General features: G+C 42.4%; 2 protein-coding genes across 7 annotated transcripts; one reads left to right on the forward strand and one right to left on the reverse strand.

The window, feature by feature from the left end:
* Positions 1–225: 225 nt before the first annotated feature.
* Positions 226–10,237, reverse strand: LOC134631052 (UDP-glucuronosyltransferase 2A2-like). 3 transcript variants are annotated; one of them, XM_063478984.1, is made up of 8 exons: positions 9,672–10,235; positions 8,240–8,482; positions 7,606–7,996; positions 3,648–3,796; positions 3,435–3,566; positions 3,159–3,246; positions 1,548–1,767; positions 226–1,362 (listed from the first exon to the last, which is right to left on the reverse strand). In XM_063478984.1, exons 2-8 carry the CDS (start codon positions 8,366–8,368, stop codon positions 1,083–1,085), a joined length of 1,389 nt encoding a protein of 462 aa, XP_063335054.1. In that variant the 5' UTR covers positions 8,369–8,482; positions 9,672–10,235; the 3' UTR covers positions 226–1,082. The 3 variants fall into 3 exon arrangements, with proteins under 3 accessions (XP_063335054.1, XP_063335053.1, XP_063335056.1); XM_063478983.1 differs by having other exon boundaries at positions 7,507–7,996; positions 9,672–10,234; XM_063478986.1 differs by lacking the exons at positions 226–1,362; positions 1,548–1,767 and adding an exon at positions 2,121–2,574 and having other exon boundaries at positions 7,507–7,996; positions 9,672–10,237.
* Positions 9,390–23,908, forward strand: wu:fi75a02 (uncharacterized). 4 transcript variants are annotated; one of them, XM_063478980.1, is made up of 11 exons: positions 9,390–9,526; positions 18,472–18,608; positions 18,740–19,123; positions 19,784–20,255; positions 20,357–20,674; positions 20,767–20,790; positions 20,992–21,169; positions 22,972–23,063; positions 23,151–23,222; positions 23,350–23,480; positions 23,602–23,908. In XM_063478980.1, the coding sequence occupies exons 2-11, from the start codon at positions 18,494–18,496 to the stop codon at positions 23,757–23,759; spliced, it is 1,944 nt and encodes a 647-aa protein (XP_063335050.1). In that variant the 5' UTR covers positions 9,390–9,526; positions 18,472–18,493; the 3' UTR covers positions 23,760–23,908. The 4 variants fall into 4 exon arrangements, with proteins under 4 accessions (XP_063335050.1, XP_063335049.1, XP_063335051.1 ...); XM_063478979.1 differs by having other exon boundaries at positions 18,486–18,608; XM_063478981.1 differs by having other exon boundaries at positions 18,486–18,608; positions 22,975–23,063.
* The last annotated feature ends 177 nt before the right edge of the window (positions 23,909–24,085 follow it).

Genomic DNA, 24,085 nt, shown 5'->3' on the forward strand with positions numbered 1-24,085 from the left:
TCATCAGAGTCAGTGCTCAGTTCAGATAACATTTTTCACAGCAGGTGACTTTAACCGCAGGTTCAGAACTGCCAATTTTTTCATTATCAGACTTAGTCTGTGAAAATATAAATAAAGCCACTCACGGTAACTGTGTTTGCTGGAAACCCTCTGCAGTGTGACTGACTCTAAGTAACATTTACATTTAGAGTAGTGAACCACACAGCACCCAGGAAAAACTCCAGTACAGCAGTTTATTTCCACATCCTTTAGTTTTACAGGTTTCTCACTGTGATCAGGAGCTTTCTGTCCAAGGAGACTTCTGCACAATCAACATGCATAGCCAGAATACACAGATACAGCGATTAAGAAATGCTGGTGCAGGTGTGACCTCTGATACATAAATATAATCTTTGAAAATGTTCCAGTGGAAAAGGAGAGCTTTATGTGAGCACTGTGTTTGACTGTACGTGGATGTGATTGGTTAATCAGTGCAGTAAACTCATAAAGACTGCACAATGCTGCTCTCTTCAGCTTGTGAGGGCAGACCATCCCGATTTTTACATACAAAGGTGAGCAGGGAAAGAATCACTTGTAATAAAAAAAACAAAAACACTGAAGCTTCAACATAGACTGTTTCTGCATAAAACTTATATTGATATGTGCTCAGCATTGTGATAAAATTCTATCTAGTATCCAAGGAGTCATTAAATCTGTCCAGGGATGGATCCCTGTGGAACACCATTAGTGATGGAAAGGGATTCTGAAAAGTTTCGATATTAAATCTTAATGAAGATGAAACCAGTTAATCTGTGTTTAACCTGTTAAACACAGACTAAACACTGGCGTAGTCAGTTCATTTCAATATCAGGCACAAAAAAACATGTTTGTTTTTATGTGTTAAATATTGTTGCAATCAGCAGTAAATAGTGTCTTGCAAAGGTCTGTAAATCAGGTCATTGGTTAATTTAAATATTCTCCTCCCTATGTTTTGTGCCTTGAACAGGGTCAGTTGATAAAGTTTCCCATCTTTCATACATAGTCTTGTTACTAGACTCTCCTCTGTAAATACCAACAGGACGGTGCAAACAGGAAATCTCTCTTCAGTCCTTCTTCTCTCTTCCTGCTTGCCGTCTGCACTGCCGCAGGATGCAGCGTATCCCCACCCACCACAAAGCAGCGACGGTCATCAAAGCGACCAGCAGGGCAGCACCGGTGTCCAAGCTGTGGTACTGGAACCAGTTCAGGTCGTATGATGCCAACCGCAGATGCCTAGCTCCACCATGTCGCATCACAAACTCCACCCAGAAGACGGCGGTACTCAGTGGCGTTACTGGCTGGTCGCGGTGCACCGCTGACAGACGCTGCATGTTGGTCCTGTAGCTGTGCATGGTAAACAAACAGGAAGTCATATGACAGTTTCACTGTTAAACAGTAGTGCACTTTTATTGTGAAGGAATGGGGTCAAAGACAGGAAATAAAATGTTATTAAACAGGTCCAAATGTACAAAGACTAAACTATTAACAGGAAATATACAAACACAATTCCACACTAAAATCACCTTTACCTTGGCTGGTTTATGACGACGTGCAGCGCCTCTGCCAGCTCCTCAGCTGTCAGATGGTTGAAGTCCAGGACGATGGCGGTGCCGAGGCGGCTCATACGGGCGAGATTGTCAGGCTGATCGCCAAACAGTGGCACGCCCACCAGAGGCACACCGTGAAACACGGCTTCATACAGACCGTTAGTGCCGCCGTGTGTCACGAATGCCTTTGTCTTTGGGTGACCTGAGAACAAACAAATGCAGAGCTTTTATTGTGAAAGAACATCTTTTTGCAACTATTGAAAATCTGCTTCCTCAATCTTACGTTAGTCACCATTTCTGGGTCAAAACTTCCCAAAGATTCCCACACTCAAATAAACACTTGGGCATCACTGAGAGTTAAAAACAGCCCAAATTCTTTCATCCTTAATGAAATGATCCGTTTGGCTTCTCTCAAACCTGTTTAAATAAAGTTTAACATACAGGCATCCAAGAAACATATGATTTATAAAGTTTAACAGAGTTTAAAGTTAACGGGAAGTCAGCTAGTTAGCTTCTATGTAAAGATACACCATGCACTGACTGAGAGATTTCTAAACCCCCCCCCCCCCTCACCAAAAACATAAAATATACTGTTATCACTTCGGACATAAATGATAATCCATCCACAATACGAGGTCAGTCTTTAATCTGCTGCAGGTTTAGATTAGTCGCTATGAAAAATTCCTGAGCCTTAGTTTCATTGATATCTTAGTTAGCCTCACAGTCATTCAATTCAATTCAATTGAGTTCAATTTTATTTATATAGCGCCAAATCACAACAGCAGTCGCCTCAAGGCGCTTTATATTGTACAGTAGATCGTACAATAATAGATACAGAGAAAGACCCAACAATCATATGACCCCCCTATGAGCAAGCACTTTGGCGACAGTGGGAAGGAATAACTCCCTTTTAACAGGAAGAAACCTCCGGCAGAACCAGGCTCAGGGAGGGGCGGCCATCTGCTGCGACCGGTTGGGGTGAGAGAAGGAAGACAGGATGAAAGACATGCTGTGGAAGAGAGACAGAGATTAATAACAGATATGATTCAATGCAGAGAGGTCTATTAACACATAGTGAGTGAGAAAGGTGACTGGAAAGGAAAAACTCAATGCATCGTGGGAATCCCCCGGCAGCCTACGTCTATTGCAGCATAACTAAGGGAGGATTCAGGGTCACCTGGTCCAGCCCTGACTATATGCTTTAGCAAAAAGGAAAGTTTTAAGCCTAATCTTAAAATCTTAAAATTCTTGTAGAACCGTTCAAATAGTTGGTGTCTGGCCTACCATGAGCCCATGAGCTGTAGTTACATTGTAAGGCTTTAAAAACTGAGCTTAAAGATGAGCTGCACATGAACAGTGCTAATAAAAAGCCAGATAGACTGACGATAACCACTAATTATTTTTGGGGGCTTGTTTATCTTCAGTAAAAAAAGATAAGGAGCATTAGAATACATTAAAAAGACAACAGCTTTAATGAACGCAGGAGGAGTCTGGACCTGGAAGGAGGCTTGGTACGTTGCTACTTAGTAAGTGAATAAGAGGCCTCTTTGAGCTTTTATTTTGAAATCCCATGACATCATGAATGAGTCATACCCAGCAGGTCGTTCTGAGGGATCCAATCAGAAATCTTCGTGTTTGGCGCCAATGCAGTTGGAGGCTTGCCACGGTAACGCCAAATCACCTGAAAGGAAGAAAACACTCCTCAGGTAAAGACGAAACAAATATCCAGGTAAACAAACAAACAAAACATCTAAGCTTCCTCTGCCTGCATGTATTTTTTTATTTTTTACTCCAGAAAGTAATCAATGATGTAATCTGCTGGTAACGCAGTCCCTGAATGTTTGTCTGTGAGTGGGCGGAGCTTCTGACCTTCTGTGGGATCTGACCGAAGGCGGTGGCGATGATGTTAGCGTGCTGCATCGTCAGGTTGGTTACCATGGAGCCGAAGGAAGCCACAATTATGCCGGCATCACCTGAACTCTGCACAAATGCCTCCAGGTCCTGGAAAATGTGACATCATCATTACATCAACACTCACCTGTCCCATTTCAGAATAAAAGTGTGTGCAATCAGAGCTCACACCTCTGGCAGCTGATTAACCGGTTTGCAGTGTAGACCGCCCACGTATTTGAAGTTTGGTGGGGTCGGCCGTGGCGTCTCGATGTCCCAGAAGGTCCTGATGAGCCACACGTCGGCCTTCCCTATAGTCTCACACACACTGCTGGGAGTTCCTGTCCATACAGGAAAGAAGGGATATGACTTCAAAATAAAGGTTTGTACAGGTCCATAGTTATTTGGACAAGGATGGTTTCTGTAATTCTGCCTCTGTGCATCAATATAACGGACTTTACATCAAACCATCGAGATGTGACTAAGTGCAGTCTTTCAGCTTTAATTCAGGGTTTAACTTCAGTCTAACATTAACAGTTCATGAATTACAGACATTTTTTTTACACAGTCCCTCATTCTCAGAGGATCTAAAAATAACGTTACAAACAAATTTAATTTTACATAAAAGGACAGTTCTCACTACTTGATGAAAATCCTTTGACTGATGAAGAACCCACAGACCAAATGCTGTGTCTCTTCCTCCAGCTGCTGCTGGTTTCTGCTCTCTGCCTTCAGTTTTGTACTTGAATACTGAAATGTTGCTCTGCTGGTCTGAGATCAGCTGACTGACTCAGTCATTAAAGAGTATCTTGGGTTGTTTTGCAGTTTGCTTTGGCTCATCATTGTCTGCTCTGTGAAGCTCAGTGTGATCAGTTCTACAGCATCAATGTGAATGTGAGCAGAGTGTCTTTGTGCTGGTTTTCATCTTTGATTTGTGTTCATACCTAAATACTAAGAGAAAGATCACGTGTGATCTCATTAGGATAGGGGTTTGTGTTGGTGTGTGGGGCTGTAGCCTGTAGGTTTATATTGTTAAATGCTGATTATGAGACAGTGTGTTTCAGATCATTTTAAAGAGTAACATGAAAGTAACATAATGAGAATGTCTTTCTCCTGGGTGTAATTAAGTAACGTACTGCACAATGTTCCCTCTAATTTTTCGTGTGTCTGAGCGACCACACAAACTCCCTGAGCAGTCCCTTGGACCACTGTGAGCAACAGCTGACGTGTGCACTGTGGTCATGCCACCATTGAATCCATCCAAGTTACATGGTTTATTAAAATAATCAAATTACAGCATTTATGTTAGACTACTAATTAACTGCTTTAGCCCACTTACAATGAAAATTTTAAAAAATCTTGTTCATGACCTGTGTAGTATGTTAACACTATTGGAAGTAAAAATAACTTGAACTCCAATTTTGAAAACACAACTTTCTTTTTTCTTTCTTTTTTTTTTTTTTTTTATAAAGCTCTGACTTTATATGTATTATGAGTATGAGTCTGTGGTCTGGGAGAGAGTCCTGTAACTCTCTGTCTGCAAAATACAGTATATAATGACCAATGTTGGGCAATTAATTATATAGTTACTTCTTCAAAAAAGTAACTGAGTTATGCAAACAACAAAGTTTTTTTCAGCTGTTTACCTAAAAATGCAGCCAAGGTGTTTTTTTAAATAAACATTTCAAATTATTTACAGAACAATCAGCTGTTCTGCATTAAATTTGATGCCACACAAATTATTTGTGCCACTCCAAAAAATAATTTCTGTCCACTGTGAGATAAAGGAGAACAACAGCCTGATACCTGCAGGCCTGACAACAGGAGATGTATCACTCCTGTAACACCTGTAACATTCAGTAGTCGCCTCATTGTTCTGACACACACAACAAAACTATTGACTACACTACACACTAACTACACAAGATTAGCGCTAAACGTCGCAAATCTCTCACATCTCAAAACACTGCCGTCACTCCTAAAACTTCCCCCTTTCCTAAACAACTAAATGCCATGTTGCCATATCATTTTTTGATTGGTCGACATGGTACATTTTTCCACCAATAGGAAAGGGTGGGGGTTTTTTGGTTTTGTTTTTGCTCACAGGCGGCGAGTGCTTTCAAGCGTTTTCCTTATAAAACGCCGTTTTTACCGTTTCTTCCCGCAGTAAATATAAATAACGATAGTATTCAGGAAGAAAACCAAACATTGCATATATTTTTATCATAACTCTGGTTTTACGTGGCCTATCAACACAATTTAAAAACTGGTATAAAGTCCACACTTTTCCCATCAATTGTTCCATCTGTCCTGCTCACATCTCCAATGGTTGTACACGTTGTCATTAATGTGGCTTCACTCCACATCAGCCACGCCGCTTTGCTAGCTAAAACACCGGTGTCGGCACATAAGGACGCTGTCATAGCCTGTCAACGACGTTGATTAGCTGCGTATATACGAATGTGAATCGCATCATTGGCTGGACTATGGGATAAGGTGGCATCGTTCTAATCCCATACGGGAGCAGCCAGTCACTTACTGACTAACACTGCAAAACAGAATTGTTAAAGTATTAATTTTAATTTCAATTCAGGTTAGATTTTTTTTTTTGTGCCCAACGCAGATTTTCTGTGCGCAGAGACCGTGCCAGCAGTGCGCAATTGCGCACGCGCGCAGCTTAGAGGGAACATTGGTACTGCATTACTTTTAGGAAAAGTAATCTGTGAGGGGAAATACCTCCAACATGCACAAACATGTGACCCACAGCATGTAATTATTTTGCATGAATGTAATGTCTTTGATATGCTGCTTAGAGATGGTGGTGACTCTCAAAGTGGAGTCAATGGGATAAGTGATATTAATAACAGAATCGGAATTGCAAAATTCTTATCAATTCCCATCCCTAAGGAAGACAGTCTTTAACATCACATCCTCATATCTTAATCTTTGCAATCCTTATTTTCAGCTCACATCATGGAAACTGTAGGTGTTTATTCCTTCAAATAAATACTGCTGTAACATCTCTGCTCTGTGGACCTCTGATTATTTTGGATGTGCTCAGATGGTTATCAGAAAGACATTAAGCCACCACTGCACTGTTCATCAGTGAGCTGTCTGAAGACTTTTGACCCTGTGACATGAGTGTAAACATATCTGTGAACTCCCAAAAAGTTGATTCTGTTCATCTTGACGTAGCCTTTCCAGTTACAGGAGAAATGTTACATCATCATCATCTAGGTGACTTCTTCAGCCTCAGCTGACTGCAGGCTTCCCCAACCTTATAAACAGTACATTTGCACAATGACTGAAACTAGCACCATTGACGAACAATGGCTGTAAGGTCAGTTTCTTGATTATTAATATGGACATTGTCATGATCATTGATTAAATGCAGATCCACAGTCTATTCACACCTACAGGCCAGTGGACACTCTTTCAATGATGAGGATGTAAACATCCTGGACAGGGAGGAACGCTGGTTTGAGCGCAGAGTCAAAGAGGCCATTTACGTGAAAAGGGAAAGACCATCTCTGAATCGAGGAGGGGGCCTAAGGATACATCTTTTGCCATCTTACAATGCTGTGATTGCAGCCATTCCCTAACTCTCTTTGAATGGTACTCATGGATCAATGATCAATGGTCACTCATGAATCATCAATGGTCTTTGATCAGTGGTTGTTGATCAATGGTCATGACGAGTTGTATATTAATAGTTATGAAACTGACCTCACAGCCCATTGTTCGTCAATAGTGCTAGTTTAAGTTATTATGCAAATATACTGTTTATAAGGTTGGACTTCTGCAGTCATCTAAGACTGAAGAAGTCACCTGAAATCGTCTTTCACCCACTGAAAACGTCCAGATGAACAGAATCAACGTTTTGGGATTTTCCTACCTGAATATTGAGCATGCATTCAGAAATTTCTGTGAGCTGTTATTTTAGTTAAACTCTGAATCAAAGCTGAACGTCTGCCTTCAGTCACATAATGATGGTTTATTTAAACCCTGTGTGATGCCCTCAGAGGTGCAGACCTAACCCTTGACCTCTGACCTTTGATCTCCCTGTAGTATTGATCGAGCGTCAGCTTCCAGGTCAGTTCGCTTACTGCTGACGACCCCACATATATCACCATGTTGATCAGCCTCTCACCGAGTGTCATGTGGTCGTTGAATGGGAGAGGAGCTAACGGGACGTAGGACGGCGGTACGGGGGCGTGGCCACAGTGTCGCTCAAAAACACTGCCGAAGCTGAAGCGCATTGAGATGATGAGTGGCACACTGAGCAAGTCTGCCACCAGGTCACCACACACTGCCATCGGGTCCTGCAAGACGACGTCAAAGCTGGCATGGCGCAGAGTCGCCATCAGCTGCTTGTTCCTCAGCATTCCGTCACACTGCTGCCTCCCGAAGTCCAGGAAGTGCAGTATCCAGGAAGCCGTCTTTAGGAACTTCTGCAGTGGCGAAGACAAGTGCGCCTCATACATGGAGAAACGCATTAATTCCTGTATGAGGTCCAGATACTCCTGCCTGCTGTACGACACCTGCAGGAGGAAACACCTGATCAGGTCACTGATTCTATATCAGCTACGCCCAAACAAACAGACAAACAAACAAATGCTTTCCTCTGATTTTCAGGTCTGAAATGAGACAAACACGGAGAGGTGTCTGCGGGTAATCAGGGGGAAGGACAGGAAATTAAAATTACTCAGAACCATTACTTCACAGTGATTGTCAGGGATCTTCTTTGGGTGACTACAAGCACTCTGTATAAACGCCAGTGTTACCTTGAAGACCAGGAAGTTAAACTTGGCGGCATCGCGGCTGTTGTTGTAGTTGACAGACGGTGATGCATCGGGCACTAAGATGGTGACAGAATGATTCCTCTTCACCAGCTCCTCTATGATGGTCCGCATGTTCAACCAATGGCTGAACTCTCCCGGAAATGCCAGAACATGGCCACCATGTACTGGGGAGACGGGATGAAGGAGCACGAGGGCAAAGGGAAGAAGAGGAAGAGACGTGGAAACCTGCATCATGTGTGAAACAACAAAAAGATCCTGAGTTTGTGAGCAAATCCAGTCAGACTGGAACTGCATGTCCAGAGTCCAATCTGCTTAGAGGTCAGATAAAGGTGAGAGCTCTGATTGGACAGCATGATTGGCCTGCTTCAAGGCAAACACAGAAACCTGTTTTTTCATTGTCCTGCTGGACCTCACTCACAGTTTTTAAGAGTCAGCTCAGGTAAAATGACACAGTAACACATATCACAGAATAAAACTTTAACCACAGCCTGAGCAGCTTCATATTCATCTCTCAGTCTGTGAGAATATTAAATATCAAGACTTAGACTGTACATGAAACACACTCTTCCTTTAATCACACTCTGATCTGCAGAAACTCAACATTGCAGCTTTCATGAACACCTTTTCTGATCTGCTTTAAAATGGATGATAAGTAAATACAGTACATCCGAGAGCTCAAAGCGCCGTACTGCAGGCGTCACACACACACACACACACACACATGTCTGGTTTGCTATCTTCGTGGGGACATCCCATTGACATAATGCTTTCCCTAGCCCCTTACCCTAACCCTAACCATTAAAAATGAATGCCTAACCCTAACCCTTACCCTAAACCTAACCATAACCTAATTGTAACCGTGACAGTAAAACCGCATTTTGAGTGTGAAAATTGCTTTCAACCCCGAGGGGACCTGGATTTTGGTCCCCACGGTGCAGAAAGTCCCCACCAGGATAGTAAAAGTCAGATTTTGGTCCCCACCAGGATAGTACGAACCCGTACACACACACACACACACACACACACACACACACACACACACACACACACACACACACACAGCCGTTTCCTGTTCCTGAGCTTTTATTTTGAAGTTTCCGGCGGAGGTTCCTCTGTGTAACTGCTGCTAGCTTCCTGTCGACCTGTGTGGTGCAAACAGAGGTTCCGAAAGTGGACAGGGCGGACGGATTCCGCATTTCCCTTTAACCGACTAAAATGGGATCTGTGAAGACTTAACGGAACCTGAAGGATCCGCCGGGCTAAAGCCAGGTAAACACAGCGGTTAAAAATGTCTCGGTTTGTCCCGGGCTGACTCCCTCCCTCACAGTAAAGCCTGCTAACGCAGCTAGCCGCTGTTAGCTCAAACACTTTACTAATTTTCCCAAATCCCGTTTTTTCCCACTTTGACCCTTACCGTTCCCGCCTCGTGACTTCCCTTGATGTTACGTCACATGAGGTCCGGTGTGACGAAATAGAAAAACGTCAGGTGAGCCGTTAATCAGTTGACTGAAAACGGGTAACAGGAATATTTCTGGGTGTTCTGTAAGTCTCGCGAGAAAACGTGAAGCTGTGACATCTCATTATTTGTATTCCACCTGCCGATTGCTCGTCAGACTACCACAAAATAGAACTACATTTACAGTTAAGACCTAAGTGTAAGTGAGGTCATTTAATCCTGAAGGCGACATCTTTGTCCCCACAGTAACCTCACAGGTGAGTTCCCTCTGATGATGTAACATTTACCCAAGCTTCCTGTTTGGCTGTATGAATAAAGTGTAATTCAACTGACAGGTACAGTGAGGTGATTTGTGGAGTGTATGCAGAATGGCAGGTAAAGCTCCGCCTTTATGTATCAGGGGAAGATGGATCAATTGGAGATCATCAGTGAAACCAAGAAGGTCAATCAGATCAGTCGGAGGTTGTTTCAAGCGGGCTGTGGTCATGTGACCTGTGCTCTCTGATGGAGTGTCAGCCATGCATTCAGGGTACGGCTGGGCAATATGAGGAAAATATAATATGATATATATATATATATATATATATATATATATATATATATATATATATATATATGTGTATTGCGATATGTCTTGAGCCCCAGCGCCCTCGGTACCGGGGACAAAGGGGGTGAGCTGCAGTTTAAGCCTCCATGAATTTAGTTTTTTTACGTAAATAGCTGCATGTGTGGTATCCACAGAAACCTCAGAATCTCAGCTAAAAGTTCATACAAACCATTTCTACAACCACCAAACACAGCGAAAATAACAAACAATTAAAAGAGCATTCATGTAATTTCACAAAATGTGCCCAACCACAAACAATGAAGCTACGAACTCACTCGACTTCATGTAACCAAGCAAATGGCACATTGTCTAAAAGCAGAGATCTCTCAGATTCCAAAACTGCAGGTTTTGTCACGCTCCGACCAAAATTCACTGAACCAGCTGCAAAAGAAGACCATAAATATACTTCACGTTCGATAAACAATAACATGGAATCAGGCTTACCGTGCAGTTTTTCTTTGTTTCTCTTGCCGATATGTAGCTCATATAAAAGCTGGCTTATCTAAAGTTTTCTTCGGTGTGTGGGGAGATGTTCACGTGCAGAGTTTAAAACATTCTTAATTTTGCAGTGGATGACTTTCCAGCTGGTGGAATAGATTAGTGGTACTGCTATCTTATGTGGCAATAGTTTAACGGCATGTTTTGCAAATTACCACATTTTGTTTGATATCCTCATAAAATCCAAACACCATCGAGTCTCATTCTCTCACTTAAGTGAAATTCCCACTGTTGCCATATTTTTCCCTATCTGGTAGTATATAAACACACATGCTCAACACAGTGTGCTGGGTAGAAAATTTTCCAGTTGGGAGGGGGATTAATGATGCATTTGCAGCATGTGGAAGAAAAAAAATCTGAATTACGTGCAGACAGCTTAATATTTCCATGGCAACCTATACTCGATGGTTACGATAAAGCGATTTTAACCATCAGTGCAGTCATCTCAGAAATGATGAGCTCCTCTTCCAGCCCATCAGGACTCTCAGTGGCCATTTCACAGTACTCAAGTACACAAGACCGTAGTTGTGTACAGACAGATCTGGGGCAGCAGGTTGAGGGTCGCAGATGCCAACAGACTCAAACTGATCCACAAGGTCAGTAATGCTGTGGGGATGGAGCTGGACTCCCTTTAAGGTGGTGTCGGAGAGGCAGATGTTGTCCAACATAAGGACAATGCTGGACAATACCTCCTACCCACTCCATGATGTGCTGGCCAGTCATAGGAACATGTCACAGTACACAGTGCAATAGTTACACCCTTTTGCACATCTTCTACAGTGAAAATGACAAAGTTTTAAAGTTTAGAGTAAAATATCAATCATATATATTTAATCTCGGTAATATTCTGGATATTTATAATTGAGCTATTTGTATATATATTAGAGCTATTTCTTATATTTGTAACTTTGTAATATATGGTATTATTTAATTTAGTTCAGTCTGTTACTGTTATTATCTTGGAGCGACTGTAACCACACAATTTCCTCAGGGATTTATAAAATATTCTGAAAAGTATTGAAAACAGTGTGCCAGGAGTCAGGGGTTCTTGCTGGTTCTAGTGACTCTCAACCTCCCAGTCAGCTGACAGCTGGTGGGGTGACTACATTGCCTGAAAACATCAGAGCACTTTTGCACATAGGTGACGTCTTGATAAATCGAGCAGATATTTGAAGCTTACATGTCTACATTCTGACATGAAAATATCTTAAAAGTTTATTTCGTGTCACAGCACCAGTCATATATTCAGGGGTGCACATAAGTGGTCCGCAGGTGCGCATTCGCTGTCAAAATAAAAGACGCGCACCAGATAAGAAGTTGCAACGCGCGTTTGCGTACATATAAAAGGCACTGTTTTTGTCCGCTAGAGTGGGATTTTCACGGCATATTCTGCACCACATCTCTGTGCGTTCATCATTTGTTTGAAGCCAGCTCACCTCCTGCAACCACTTTTCCGAGCATACGCGTTTCTTTTGGGGTTCGGACTCCTTCTGACATTTCTTTGGAGGTGGAGGAACACCAAAGTAATTGCTTAAAGGAGCTTCTTCGACATCTTTAAGAGTTCTAAACAAATGTCTGTCCTCCTCCAGAAAATCTTATGCACGCAAACGCGCGTTGCAACTTCTTATCTGGTGCGTGTCTTTTATTTTGACAGCGAATGCGCACCTGCGGACCACTTACGTTCACCCCTGAATATATTAAACTTTCCTCACAGATTTAGCCGCTTTCCACCATCATTGCTGCTTTTAAGTTTCAGACGAAATGCATTCTGGGATACTCGTTGCACCAAGTCCACACAAGTCATCACTAAGAATGCTTGATAAAATGGGCGGAGCAAAAAAACACATTTAGGCATTTTTAGCGTACTTGACTTGATGCGTACTTTGAATTGGAAGAATACAACTGATGGCGTTTCACAAGTCCATAGGAACACAAGTACAAATATTGAAAAACAGCCAGTGTTTGTGAATAATGATGAAATGAAATGTTCATGAACTGATCTCGAGTCTGCTGCATCACTGCAACATCAACTGACTCTAATCGTTACATTTAAGGTCAAAGGTCAAACCATGATTTAGTTTCATCTGTTCTAAACGATGAGCACAGACAGATTTATATCAAACTTTATTCAGTCTGGGATGATAACAACAGTGGATTTCAGTCAGTACTGATGCGTGTCCTCTGAATTTAAACTGAGCCTCTGACGTCTGTTTACCTGTTGCCGTGGTGAATCACAGTGTCAGAGCTCCATTGATGATTGCTTCTTGTCATTAATATACTCAGAGCTGATTGGTCCAGCTCTAAGTATAGCTGTTGTTCCTAGATGTGCTGTGATGGATGGAGGATGGACACAGCTGCAAGATCTGTCCTAATATGTCAAGATGCGACCTAATAGCTCCCCAAAAATGAAGCGTCTTTCTATCGCCCCCTAGTGTCTGGCTGCAGTATAGGTCATAACCCCTGCCTCCATGTTAGTGGATGGGACTGGGGTCAGACTAAAAATTTTTTTAAAATCTCCTCAAATAAACTTTTTCCAAATATGCTTTCTTCCACTATCAGTAGTTCTCATGACTCTGATTTGTTTTTAGGGGTCTTCTTACTCATAAGTTTGATTCTAATTTCTACCATAATGCTGTTAAATTGGGGTGGAACTTTATCATAACAGCTTTGACTGGCAGCTGCAGTCACGGAGAAACTTGCGTATCTCTTTCGGGAAAGGCAGACAGAGCTGAGAGGAGGTCCAGCGTTTACGTTACAAAACCGCACCAACTGTTTCAAACTGACAGCCTGAGGTGTTCTTCAGTAAACTGAACTACCCGACAGAAGGACCCGAGGCCCCGCCGCACTTTTTCGGTAAGTTAAACGTGTTTTTAAGCTAATCGGTAACTACCGTCCTTAGCTAGGTCATGAGACCTAGCTAGCTAAGATGAGCACTCGGCTGTCGGGGAAACTTGTTTTGTAAAGTTCGTTTAGCTAATCCGTGCAGGTGAATGAATTTACCCTGACTAAAGAAATCATAAAAGCACCAGGCCGCTCAGTCACCAACTACCGTTACTGTTACGATTATTAAATATGTGCAAACAGCAGCATGTTTTCTGTCTCTTGCTACATCTGTAAGGACAGTAACCCCAAATTAAAAAAAAAAAAAAAAAGCTTGCACTTCAGTAACCCTTCATTAATCATTAACTATGGATGAAAATAGCAAAGCCCTGTACTGAAACCAACTACGGCCGTTTGGCAGCTTAAGTTAAAGGTTTTTTTTTTACTAGGTTTGTTTCAAATGTTCTGGTTGAAATAACAGTCTGGATTATTTTAAATGAGATGTTTTTCACAAAGTTACTTCTGCAGTACTGCGTACAGCTTACATCGTTTGAGGGAAATAATTTAACGTATTAATATTTGTCCAATACTCAGGCAGCAGCTCAAACACTTCTGATAACCAGTGTTGGGCAAGTTACTTTGAGAAAGTAATTAATTATAGTTACTAGTTACTTCTTCAAAAAAGTAACTGAGTTACAATATTCTAAAAGTAATTAATTACTTGAAAAGTAACTATTGCGTTACTTTAAAAAAACGTTTAACCCTCTGGGGTCCAGGGTATAATTGTCCATTTTTAACTACTTTTGATTTTCCCTCCACATTTTACCTTTAAAAACTATTTACTTTGCCTTGTTTGGTATCATTCTTTTCAGCACAACCTCACGTGTCTGAATTTACAGTTATGTTTTCATTTTGACATACTGTATTAACACGATCTAAAATCAGACAAAAAACTTAAAATCAGAGTAGAAAAAGTTATATTTTTTACTGTAACAACCACAAACATGTTTAATGAATCATATTTCATAACCTTAAATGCAAATATAAATTGTCAATTTTAAAATCCTATGCACAAGTTTTGCAAACAAAGTTATTTGCATCCATTTACCTTTTACCTTGATTTTTTAAATAACCATTTCAAACTATTTACAGAACAATCAACTGTTCTGCATTCAATAAGATGCCACACAAATTATTTGTGCCACTCTAAAAAAATAATTTCTGTCCACTATAAAGGAGAACATCACAGCCTGATACCTGCAGGTCTGACAGCAGCAGGTGTATCACTCCTGTTTCTACCTGGAGACAGCAGTCGCCTCATTGTTCTGACACACACAACACAAAACTATCCACAACACTACACACTAACTACACAAAACAACACATTAACTACACACTCCAAACACGCTAAATGTCACATATCTCTCACATCTCAAAACTCGCTCTCTCTCTTTTTCTGCTGTCTGTCTCTCTGTCTCTCTCTCTCTCTCTCGCCGTCACTCCTAAAACTTCCCCTGTTTTTTGTTTAGTTTTTTTTTTGGTCATAAGCAGAGAGTGCTTGCTAGCGCTGTCCTTAGACAGTAAACGTGACAAAACTATTGAGGAAAAAATGCCGCGTATATATTGTTTATCATGACTCTGGTTTTACGTGGCCTATCAACACAATTTATAAACCGGTATATATCACCTTGTTGTTTTGTCTTTAAGTGGTCATGTGATTGGCTTACCACGACTACTTTATTCTTCCTCAGTCAAACAGCAGCACTCATGCGATTGTTTTGCCCCTTAGCTCCAGGTGTTGTGCTAGACAGTGATCGTGATTACCGTCCGCGGGAGCGCGCAGCTGCTTAAAGCTGTAGCGTCCAGATTACTTACAGCTACTTCCGTGCAACTGATATAAGATGCGGTAAGCTGAACACAGCTTCAACCGTCTGTTTGTTGAAAAATAGTAACGGACCGCATTTTCTTGTTAGTAACTGTAACGGCGTTGTAACGATAGGAATAGTAATTAGTTAGATTACTCGTTACTGAAAAAAGTAACGCCGTTACTTGTAACGCCGTTATTCCCATCACTGCTGATAACACGTCTGTATGTTGGTGACCACGATGCAACAGCAGACTGAACCAGGACTGAAACCTGCTCCATCATCTCATCTTAGCAAATCTCCACTTAAAAAGCACCAGCAACTCAAAGGTAAACATTATATTGGAAAATGTGTTAGTATATAAGGATTTGTCATTTTTTTTAATAAACAGCTCATATTTCAGCTGTCAGCAGAACTTTAGAACTGAAGAAATGTAAGAGAAGAACTTCAGATCCTGAGTGTGTGAGGGCAGAGAAGGATCAGCTTTATTTCAGATTTGAGAGATAAACTTTATATTTCAGTTTGTGATGATTCTGTTCTCTTTGTGATTACAGGAGCTGCCCTCAGATTCAGACCTCAGCACCAACCAGTGAAAGCAGACAGATCATCCAACATGTTCACATGTTAACTGCAAGATTAACTGATGAAAACAGTACAAAGGTTAACCACATGTGCTGTCAGTGAAAGCTGAAGCTGTTTTATTGATAAAGTTAAAGACAAAAAATCAAAAGGATTAATCACTAATCATGTATCTGTGTCACTATATATCAGCAATAACAGGACCTCAGTTTGGCATTTCACAAAGCTGCTGATCTCAGACCTGCACAGCTTCTGTTTTAAACACTTGATGTACTCAGCTGCATGAAGAGCACATGAGATTTTCTCTGACACAATTAAATAAAACCTGATGAAGGTCAAAGGTCGTCACTTGTATGTTGAGCTAAAAACTTGTGATCTGGAATTCTTTCACTGTTTTGTTTGCCAATGGTGTATTATTTATCATAAAGTAATCCGGAGTCATTCATACAAGATTAACCAGAGAGGATAATTTATTTTTAAATATATAACTTTCTACAGGACTGAATATAACATCTTTGTGTAAAAGTCCAGAGCCTCTGAGGATTATCTGAGTACTTCTAACATTAGACAAAGCAAGTCTCCATCACAGTGTTCATGAAATGCTGGGTTTATCCATCTTCTGGGGCAGGCCTATGGTGGAGCTCTGAAGATTTCCCTGTGAGGGAGCTGCTGGTGAAAATCATGAGTCCTCCTTGATCCCTGCGATAAGCTTTAGTCTTCCTGGTGTTTCTTAAATGAAGCCTCTCTCAGTGGGTCAACAGAACATCTGGCACAGGACACAGCTGTGATGAAAGAAAGGGAAGAAGTTTCTCCAAACCTCTGGACCCCAGAAATCCAGCTTGGTCCTGATAGTCTCCCTCACTAGTTTCTCCCCAGGGTGGATGTAGTTGTTGATAATAATATGGATAATTATTAAATGAAAATAACAAATTACACTTCTATGAAACTTTCTCCTGCTAGCAAACAAATTAACAACAGAGTGATTGTAGGTGTTGTAGAACTATAAGATAAGTTTTGTTTCTTTTTCATAGTAGTGATCTGGTTGTATATACCTTAATTTAACAAGTCATCAGTTGTGGTAAAGTCATCAGTTGTGGTAAACCCATCAGCAGATAAACTGGAGCAGCCGGTCTACGTAAAAAGTGTAGGGGTGTGTGTGGGCGGGAGTGTGACACAGATGCTCCACCTCAAGTCACTACTGCGCAGACTCCGACTGCGTCTTAATTCAGGGGCTGCATCCTTAGGACCACGAAGGCCGGGTCCTCTAAAGACTGGGAAAGCCGGAAACGCGAGGCTGTGAAATGGGACTGTCTGGCCTTCAGATTTGCGTCACCGCTGTCTTGGTGGAGTTTAATAAACTCAGCCGTCTGCTCCTTGCTATGTAAAATATAACAGGACATTGGAGCAAATTCTCGACCATCTCACACTTCTGTTTAATCAGTTTTCTGTTTATTCAGCTGTGTGAAAACTATAACTTTGAATCTCAGCCAAACCAATTTACTCATGGACAAATAAAACACTGAAAAAAGCCGAACAATAACATTTTTAAGTTATCTAAGATACTTATATATCATGTTTAACCTGAGTAGTGAAAGACTGTGGGGGTCTGAAAGCGATGTGCCGGGAATCCGGTGTTCTCGCTGGCTCTAGTGAGCCTCGACCACCTGGTGAGCTATCGAGCTGGTGGGTAACAGACGTCTCTGAAAACGTCGGAGCACGTTATCAAGACATCACATATTTGCAAAACCGAGCAGATATTTGAAGTTTACACAGCTACATTCTCACCTGAAAATATGTTAAAAGTTTATTTTTTGACCCAGAAAGAGTAATGTTTCAAAGTCTTTAGCCGCGCTCCTCTGCCATTGCCGCGTTTGGAAAGTATTTTTATATTATCATGGAAACATTATGAATAATAATTTCATTAATAAAGTATTGAAAAGAGTAATAAGAGTAATATTACAACTAAGTAGCTGCCGCCATTGTTGGAAACTGGAATTGGCTGGGCTGCGTTATGAATACTGGGATATGTTGGGCCACGAAGGATACACCCGACCCACCCTTAAAATTTGGGGAAATGAAGGACGCATTTGTCGGCTGCATTTGGAGCAGCCTTCGAATTGGGACAGCCTTCGTCGCGTTGCTGTGATGTAATTGGCCTACAAATGTGGCCTTCAAAGGTTGCAGCCCCTGAATTGAGACACAGCCTCTGGCTCCAAAAGTGCAACATGGCAGCTCCCACAACTGGGAAATTTTGGCTTCATTTTTCTACAATGGGAGGAAGTGCAGCCATGTTGTCTATCTTTTATATTTTCATTTTTCAGGACAATGACATCATTACAAAGTTTTGATCTGTGTCACATGGAACATAATTTCTGATTGTATTCATTAGTCTCTCTCTGGCAGTTTTCACCATGCTCTCTCGACCGCTTACACTAAACGAGAGTGACGGCAGGGGCCAAGACCTAGTGGTGATGTCTCCGCCCCATGTTCTCCCATTGGTTGATGAGGATGAGGACACACAATCAGGTGTGCATTTGTTTTTGTGTTTTTATTTCCTGATGATTTACAAAGGCTAACAGCCTGTTTCTCCTCCTCTGTTACTCCTCCCCATCAACATTCTTTTTCTTCTCCTCCTTCCTCTCCTCTTCCTCCCTCAGCTCCTACTCCTCCTTCAGTTCCAGTAGCCACTCATCCTCCTCTTCGTCCTTCAACCACGTCTCTTCCTTCTTCATCTCCTCCTTGTTCAGCTCCTCCTTTTGTACATTTAGCTAGCCCCCTTCCTCCTTCAACTACTCCTCTTCCTCCTCCAGCTTCTTCTTTATCTCCTTTAGCTCCTCTTCCTCCTCCTCCCTGTTGCCCCTGCGCCGCTCTCCTGCCTCGACTCCTCTCAAGCCACCGGATGGAGGTACGACGCCTCCTGCGAGGAGCTCTAGCATCTCTTGGCCGTCGTCTGAATTCTCTGGAAAGGAGGAGCAGAAGGACGAGGAGGAAGAAGAAGAACACCCAGAAACAAAAAGAAGAAGGAGCATCATGTTTGACTGGTGAGTCATTTTTGAGGGTTACTGCAAGTTCTTTGAGGTTTCCTGCAGGTTCTGGCAGGTCTCGGAAGGTTAGTGGAGGTCTAATAAGGCTCCTGCAGGTACCTGTAAGTTCATCTAGGTCTGAGATTTCATGCCGGTTCTGGTAGGCATCTAGTGGATCATGCAAATTCTTTGAGGTTTCCTGCAGGTTCCTAGGTCTCGAGGGTGGGGGTTGTTTCTGTCGGTTCCTGAATGTTCATTCAGGTCTCAGAGGAGTCCTGCAGGTTCCTGGAAGTCTCAAGAGGTTCCTGCAAGTCTTTGGGTGTTCTCTCTGGGGTTTCCTGCAAGTCTCAGAGGGTTCTTGCAAGTTCTTTGAAGTTTCCTGCAGGTCTCTGGAGGTTCCTGAGGGGTGTTTCTACAGGTCTCTAGGGGTTCCCTTTGTTGGTTCCTGCAGGTCTCTGAGCCTTCTTGTAGGTCTATCACAGTTCCTGTGGGTTCCTGTAGGTTAATTTAGGTCTCTGAGGTTTCCTGCACATTCTGGCAGTCTCTGACAGGTAATGTAGGTCTTTGAGTGTTCGGATGTCAGAGAGTTTCTGGGGGTTCCTGTTGAGGGTTCCTGCAGGTCTTTAAAGGGTTATAATCTACTTACAAAAAGTGATCCTTGTTTCCTGTTTCTTTCAGGGCCATCTGTCTTTGCATCCAGCTCCACTTCCTCTTTTTCCTGTAGTACCCCGCCTCTGCCACTTGTAACCATATCCTCTTCATCATCAGTATCATCATCATCCGACAGTGAGGAGTCGTCCTCGTCTCCTTTTTCTTCCAGTTCCATCCAATCACAAAAGAGGAGGAGGAGGAGAGGAGAAGAAGAGACAGTGAGCAGGACGAAGAGGAGGAGGAAGAACCACCAAGGAGAGTTCAGTGTTTGTCCAGAAAAGAAAGAAGAGAAGGTGGAGGGAGAGGCAGAGGGGCGCTTTGTGGGGCAGATGGCTGTATGCGTTAGAGGAGGAGGTGAAAAGGGGGAGCCGCTCACGCTGTGTAACTTAAGCCAAGGGAAGAACAAAAGACCAGAGACCGAAGGCTCCAGCCAATCAGAGAGGGCCATCAATGTGTTTGTGAGGAAGAACGGTTATAGAGTGCCGCTGCTGCAACACAGGTGAGGGGGCAATGGCTGATGATGTAACAGCCAATCACAGCAGATTTTAGCCTTGCTAATCGATTTTAGGTGATTTAACTGTAATTTTTTTGAACTTGCAGCTTGTCCTCCCAGAATGCCTTGTATATCCTCCAGTCAGCTGAGAGTCTGACCAGCAGCCAATCAGAACTGTTCATTGTCCCTTCTGGCAAGTGGCGTTTTTCAGGCTTCACACAGCCGCTTGCCCCATCCTCCAATCGCACTGCTTTCCACCTGAGGGTTTGCTCCGCCTCTTATTCTGTTAGTCCAGCCCCCCTGCTTCACCTGCCAGCAGCTGCCATGGAAATGATGTTGGATTCAGTGAGGGGTGGAGCTTGTTGTAGTCCACAGCGGTCCCTGAAGGACTGGACAGCCCCACCCAGCCTGAGCAGCGACCACTGGTTGGTCGAACTTTGTTTTTAAATAAGGCTAATTAACAATCTTTAAATCACAGAATTTACTTAACAGGCGTCTTTCTGTTTCATCTTCACAGTTATGTTCAAACGCTAATATTGAGGTAATGAATCTTAACTTTTCATTTATACAAATAAATCTTTTCTTCAGTGAAACTAAACAGTCTATATTAATATAATTAGTTTAACCAGTGATATATTAATATGTTTAATGTCCTCATCATTATTAACATCATAAGTAGTTTAACTTGTGTTTCTTAGTTGGATAAAAATCTAAGAAATAAAGTGCTTCTTGTGCGTTTCAGTCCAGCCTTTTCTGCCTGGCGACAGCAGAAGCAGCGGTCCAATCACAGCACTCAGAGCCTCTACCTACCACGGCGACGACCCCGGCCCCTGCCTGCCTGCTCAGCCAATGGATTGCCTGCTTCACTCCCAGCAGACCAATCAGCAGTCAGCTCTGAGTTTCTTAGCACAAATGGAGAGGTGAAGTTGTTTTCTAGTTTTTATTATTTAAAAAAATATATTTCAAATAGTAAAGGGTGTTTCTCTATCTTATATTGGCCTTTATTAAATTATAGAATTGCGAAAACAAACTAAACACTAAAGTCACAGGGAGGAGTCCTCAGATCTCTACATAGCATAAATCAAACAACAGTCGTGTCCAAATTCATGGGCTGCATCCTGCATCCGGCCTTCGCGGTCTACGTGGGCCGGGTCCCCAGAAGGTCGGGTAGGCCGGAAGTAAACGGCTGTGAAACTGGACAGTCTAGCCTTCAGATTTGCGTCACCGCTGTCTCGGTGGAGTTTAATAAACTCAGCTGTCTGCTCCTTGCTATCTAAAATAAAACAGGACACTGGCGTAAATTCTCGACCATCTCACACTTTTGTTTAATCAGTTTTCTGTTTGACGTTTATTCAGCTGTGTGAAAACCACCCGGGGATTAATAAAGTTTTATTATATCTAATCTAATAACTTAAATCTCAGCCAAGCTCTGAAGATTTCCCTGTGAGGGAGCTGCTGGTGAAGATCATGAGGTCCTCCTTGATCCCTGCCACGAGCTTTAGTCTTTCTTAAATGAAGCCTCTCTGTGGGTCAACAGAACATCTGGCACAGGACAGCTGTGATGAAAGAATAGGAAGATGTTTTCCAAACCTCTGGACCCAGGAAACCCAGCTTGGTCCTGATGGTCTCCCTCACTAGTTTCTCCCCAGGGTGAATGTAGCTGTTGATATAATATGGACTCTATTATTAAATGAAAATAACAAATTAGACTACACTACTGAAACCTGCTATTTCTAAAGTTTTTATGTTACCAGGCTGTATAGTGCTCTGAAGATTTAAACAGGTTTACATGCATTAAACTCACAGTCTTATGTTAAAATCTCAAAGAACAGCATTACATTTCTGATATTAACAGTAACTCTGGGCCTCTGTGGAGTGTGCAACTGATCTCATCGCTGTCTAAAAACAGACAACAAAAACTAAGAAGTGCTTAATCATTCAAAAATACAGACTATTAGAGTAACAGGTGTGTAGCATCACTAACTAGCTAGCAACAAGCCTCCAACACAGTGCGTATGCTAGCGGCTAATCTAGCAAACAAATTAACAACAGAGTGATTGCAGATGCTGTAGAACTATAAGATGATAAGCTGTGTGTCTTTTTTGTAACAGTGACGTGGTTGTATTCACCTTAATTGAACAGTCAGTCGCGGTAAACCCATCAGCAAATGAACTGGAGCAGCCGGGCTACGTAAAAAGTGTAGGGGGGCGTGTTTGCGGTCACATCCAGAGGGTGTGTGGGTGGGAGCGGGACACAGTCGCTCCACTTCCACCTCAAGTCACTAGTTTGCAGACTCTGGCTCCAAAAATGCAAGATGGCAGCCTCCAGAAGCAGGATATTTTGGCTTCATTTTTGCACAATGGGAGGAAGTGCTGTCGTGTCATTTTCTACAGTCATTGGACCCACCTGAACACCTACACCAAAAGGTCAAAGGTTACTCTTTGAAGATGCTAAATTTAATATTTTGGACTAAGAGCACACATAGTTTGAGAGGGGTAAAGGATGCCATCTACGTCCACTATGAACGTCCATCACTGAACAGAGGTGGTGGCCCATGGCACCAGCTGTCAGCCTCCTACAGTGAAGTCCTGGAATCCTATCCAAAGTGTTTGAAGCCCCATGCACACCATAATGTTGAACCTTAATGTGACCTAGACCACTTCCAGGTTAAATATTAAATAACAGGGACTCTATCAGTAATTTTTTTTTTTTTTTTTTACAGCAGCATGGTAAACGGGTCTCACAGATCAGAATCCGGCGTGCGCCACCGCGCGAAATGCTGCTTACACCAATGGGACTACCAAAGGTCAAAAGGTCAGGAAGGAAACTAAAACATGTACTTACATGTACAGTAAAAGTGCCAGCATTATTTCAAATGTGGACCTACATTTGCTTTCTCAGAATAAAGAAGAAAGAGTTCAGTCTAGAGGAGATTTACACCAACAAGAACTACAGATCCCCTGCTAACAACAGGTAAGACTACAAATCCCTACTAATGACAGGTGAAGGGTTTTTTCTGTAAAGACTGTACATGCCCTTTATGTTAATATGCTTCCATATCCAAACTCCATCTCCCAGCATGGTTTGCTTGTTCCTGCAGAAGTCTGGAAACCATCTTTGAGGAGCCTCGGGAAAAGGATGGAGCACTGCTCCTAATTGGCCAGCAGAAGAGGCGCAGGCTCCTCCTCTTTCCTGATTTCACACAGCCCAGAAAGAGGAAGAGACCACAAGGTACACTGGGAAATGTAGTTTGCATTAGGGAGGTTGTCCTAGGCACACTGAGAGTGGTTACTGATTATTGATTAGCTGTTTGTCATCAACTGTGAAATTGAAGAAAAATTTTTGTGTTTAGGGGCAGGACTTCCTGCTGCTATGGTACCCAGGAAAAGAGCAGCTGCTCGGCGACATTGCCACAGCAACGGTGGCGAGGACACGGACTTGGACGTGATGCTGGTGGAGCGACTGAGCGCGCTCGAAGACTTCCTGACTCGGCAGGGTCTGGATGTATGAGCTCTGACATCACTTCTTATCAGCTAACAAAAGGCCAAAAAACTGAGCTGCTACTATGCCCACTGACTGAGTGTCACCATAGTAACGCCATCAGGTGATGTGGTGGGCGGGCTTCTTTGGATTTTTTTTTTTTTTTTTTTGGGTTACGATGAAGATGTGAAACATGAACCTGCTTTGATCTTTTTATAGTGTGTAAGGCCATGCCCCTGCTGCTGACCATACCCTCTATAGGCTCACCTGAGAAAATATGACAAAACGTCCTTTGAGCCTTTTTAAGAGGGCGGGGCTTATTATAGACACTAAGCTGCTGATTGGATAAGACCTGT

The sequence above is a fragment of the Pelmatolapia mariae genome, linkage group LG7 (genome assembly GCF_036321145.2).
Source record: "Pelmatolapia mariae isolate MD_Pm_ZW linkage group LG7, Pm_UMD_F_2, whole genome shotgun sequence".
NCBI lineage: Eukaryota > Metazoa > Chordata > Actinopteri > Cichliformes > Cichlidae > Pelmatolapia > Pelmatolapia mariae.

What these genes read in the sequence shown, in the direction of transcription:
- wu:fi75a02 (XM_063478980.1), top strand. Translation starts at nt 18,494, where the DNA reads ATGCTCTCTCGACCGCTTACACTAAACGAGAGTGACGGCAGGGGCCAA. An exon ending in GTTCAAACGCTAATATTGAG is followed by an intron (nt 20,791 to 20,991) that starts GTAATGAATCTT and finishes TGTGCGTTTCAG; the next exon opens with TCCAGCCTTTTCTGCCTGGC. An exon ending in AGATCCCCTGCTAACAACAG is followed by an intron (nt 23,223 to 23,349) that starts GTAAGACTACAA and finishes TTGTTCCTGCAG; the next exon opens with AAGTCTGGAAACCATCTTTG.
- LOC134631052 (XM_063478983.1), bottom strand. Translation starts at nt 8,368, where the DNA reads ATGCGGACCATCATAGAGGAGCTGGTGAAGAGGAATCATTCTGTCACC. An exon ending in TTAACTTCCTGGTCTTCAAG is followed by an intron (nt 7,997 to 8,239) that starts GTAACACTGGCG and finishes TTCCTCCTGCAG; the next exon opens with GTGTCGTACAGCAGGCAGGA. An exon ending in GTCGTCATAAACCAGCCAAG is followed by an intron (nt 1,363 to 1,547) that starts GTAAAGGTGATT and finishes TACCATGCACAG; the next exon opens with CTACAGGACCAACATGCAGC.